This window comes from Brassica napus, chromosome C4, assembly GCF_020379485.1.
Source record: "Brassica napus cultivar Da-Ae chromosome C4, Da-Ae, whole genome shotgun sequence".
In the NCBI taxonomy this organism is placed as follows: domain Eukaryota; kingdom Viridiplantae; phylum Streptophyta; class Magnoliopsida; order Brassicales; family Brassicaceae; genus Brassica; species Brassica napus.
Window position 1 is genome coordinate 56,686,800 of NC_063447.1, and position 2,519 is coordinate 56,689,318.

The 2,519-nt window shown below is 39.3% G+C and overlaps 1 protein-coding gene across 1 annotated transcript; it reads left to right on the forward strand.

Moving 5' to 3' along the window:
• Positions 1-343: 343 nt before the first annotated feature.
• LOC106375848 (multiple organellar RNA editing factor 2, chloroplastic) lies at positions 344-2,229 on the forward strand. The gene is made up of 4 exons (XM_013815856.3): positions 344-791; positions 864-961; positions 1,052-1,117; positions 1,786-2,229. Exons 1-4 carry the CDS (start codon positions 412-414, stop codon positions 1,926-1,928), a joined length of 687 nt encoding a protein of 228 aa, XP_013671310.1. The 5' UTR covers positions 344-411; the 3' UTR covers positions 1,929-2,229.
• The last annotated feature ends 290 nt before the right edge of the window (positions 2,230-2,519 follow it).

The following is a 2,519-nucleotide window of genomic DNA, read 5'->3' on the forward strand; positions in this document are numbered from 1 at the left end:
TCATTTAAAACATTATTCATATATAATATAATAGTTTAAGTTTGGAAGATTAATCTATATATATATATATATATATATTATGTATATTTTTGTCTTCATGTTATACTCACCAATCCAGTATTGATATTTATAACTCAATATGTTTTTAAAAAAACTTAGTTTTAAGTAATAAAGTTTTAAGTAATAAAGTTTTAAATAATAAACGAATTTAATAAATTAAATTCATCACTTATAATGTTCTCTCTAAAATTATATTCTAAGCATAATATTTTATGGGCTATAAGCCCAAGTTATGTGAAGCCCATCATAATAATATAAGGAAAGCAAAAATAAATAGTCTGCCAAAACCCTATCCACTTTAAACCTCCAAACGCTATCACTCTCTTACCTCTCTTCCTTCAGTCGCCAACAATGGCCTTGCCTATCTCCGGCACGCGCCACCTCACGCGCTCCCTCTTCCCCAGCACAACCTTAGTCTCTCCTCCTAAGCTTCCTTCCACCGTTCGCTGCGGTGGATTCAGTTCCGGTCGCGATTCGGTTGGATCTCGGTTACCTTCCTCGACCCGGTTTACCTCAATCAGATGCCTCGCTAACCGGTCAGGCTCCGCTTACTCCCCGCTCAACTCCGGCTCCAACTTCAGCGACCGACCTCCGACGGAGATGGCGCCTCTGTTCCCGGGATGCGATTACGAGCACTGGCTGATTGTTATGGATAAGCCTGGCGGCGAAGGCGCGACGAAGCAGGAGATGATTGATTGCTACGTCCAAACCTTAGCTAAAGTCGTTGGAAGGTAAATTAATATATTCTTCGTGGTGACTCTTCTTTGTGTTTACTCGCTGTTTCTTGTTTTGGGTTTGTGTAGTGAGGAGGAGGCGAAGAAGAGGATCTATAATGTTTCGTGTGAGAGGTATTTAGGGTTTGGGTGTGAGATTGATGAAGAGACTTCTACTAAGCTTGAAGGTCTTGTCTTTACTTTACACTTGTCTCTTCTGTTAGCTTAGTGTTGAGTAATAAACTAATAATAGAGAGTGTTGCTTTTGTTTACGACAGGTTTGCCTGGTGTTCTGTTTGTGCTTCCGGATTCATATGTGGATCCTGAGAACAAAGATTATGGAGGTAGTTTTTTTTTTGCTTTAATCTCAAAATGAAATCTTTTCTGGTTAGCTAGTCTTAGTGTGTCTCTTGAAAGATGAAAGATATATTTTGATTAGTCCATCTTGGCAAAGCTAATCATAGCCTTTTGGCTATGATTAGCTTTGAATGCTAATGGACTGAGAAAACCCATTTTCTTGTAGCTAATATGTGCAGATAGTTTTATAATAGTATATCTAACTGCAAGCTGGTTTATAAGAAAACATGCAATCCTGAGTGCTTTTTTCTTGAAACACGAGACTATTTTTGATAAGAAGTCCATCTTGGCGAAGCTAACGAGTCTTTGAGCTATGATTAGCTTTGAATGCTAATGGACTGACATCGAATACTTTCTCTGAGCCGATTTTTGCAGATAGGTATTATTATATCTAACTGCAGGCCGGTTGAGATGAAACATATATTGCAACAACCATTGTTTGCTTCATGCTTCTGTTAGTCCATCTTACCGAAGTTAGTGAGTCTGTTAAGTGTGATTAGTTTTGATTGCTAATGTATTGACACATCAGCTTTTCTTTTGGCTCGGTGTGTGCATTGGATTATGACATATCTTAACTGCAGGCTGGTTTTGAGACTGATCATTCATAAAGATCTTGTAATTCCTGATTTGTATCTTCTTAATTGTGGCTTTGTAGCGGAGCTGTTTGTTAATGGAGAGATAGTCCAACGATCACCAGAGAGGCAGAGGCGAGTTGAGCCACAGCCGCAGAGAGCGCAAGATAGACCGAGATACAATGACAGAACTCGTTACTCTCGCCGCAGAGAAAACACACGCTGAGCCGCGACTGAAGAAGATACGCGTACACCGTATTGAATCAAATCGAAAGCGAGTACGATAGTGGTGATCATGAGGATGATGTTGCTGCTGCCAGGCGAAGGTTCCATGTTCCACACCGTTGCTGCTAATGGATCAACTTTGGATATTGTTGAAATGCTTAGTTTCGGTAATGTGTAACATCTTTTATATGTAATAATGTAAATTGAGGTTACTTTTACTGTTTTAGAGAAGACACTGGGATATTTGGGCATCAATATTCGTTTTCCTTTCTAGAGCAATTCATGTATCATCTTTTCCTCAATTCTTACCCATTGTCTGTGGCAAATTGTGATTACATTTTCATAAACAAAAAAACTTTGGGGTTTGAAAGAAAAGTAAAGTTGAGACCGTACTTTTATTTGGTGAATAATCGGCGGAGAATGGTGTGGCTGAGCCTGGGGCTCTAACTGCTTGCCTGTTGAAGAATGAGCCGGCGATTCATAGGCAGTGGCTTGGTTAAGGAAACCCACAGGAGCCTAAGCTGTCTCGGATTCGGTTTTGTTTTCGGATAACCGTAATCTATATATAATAGCAAACCTGTTTTTTCTTTAA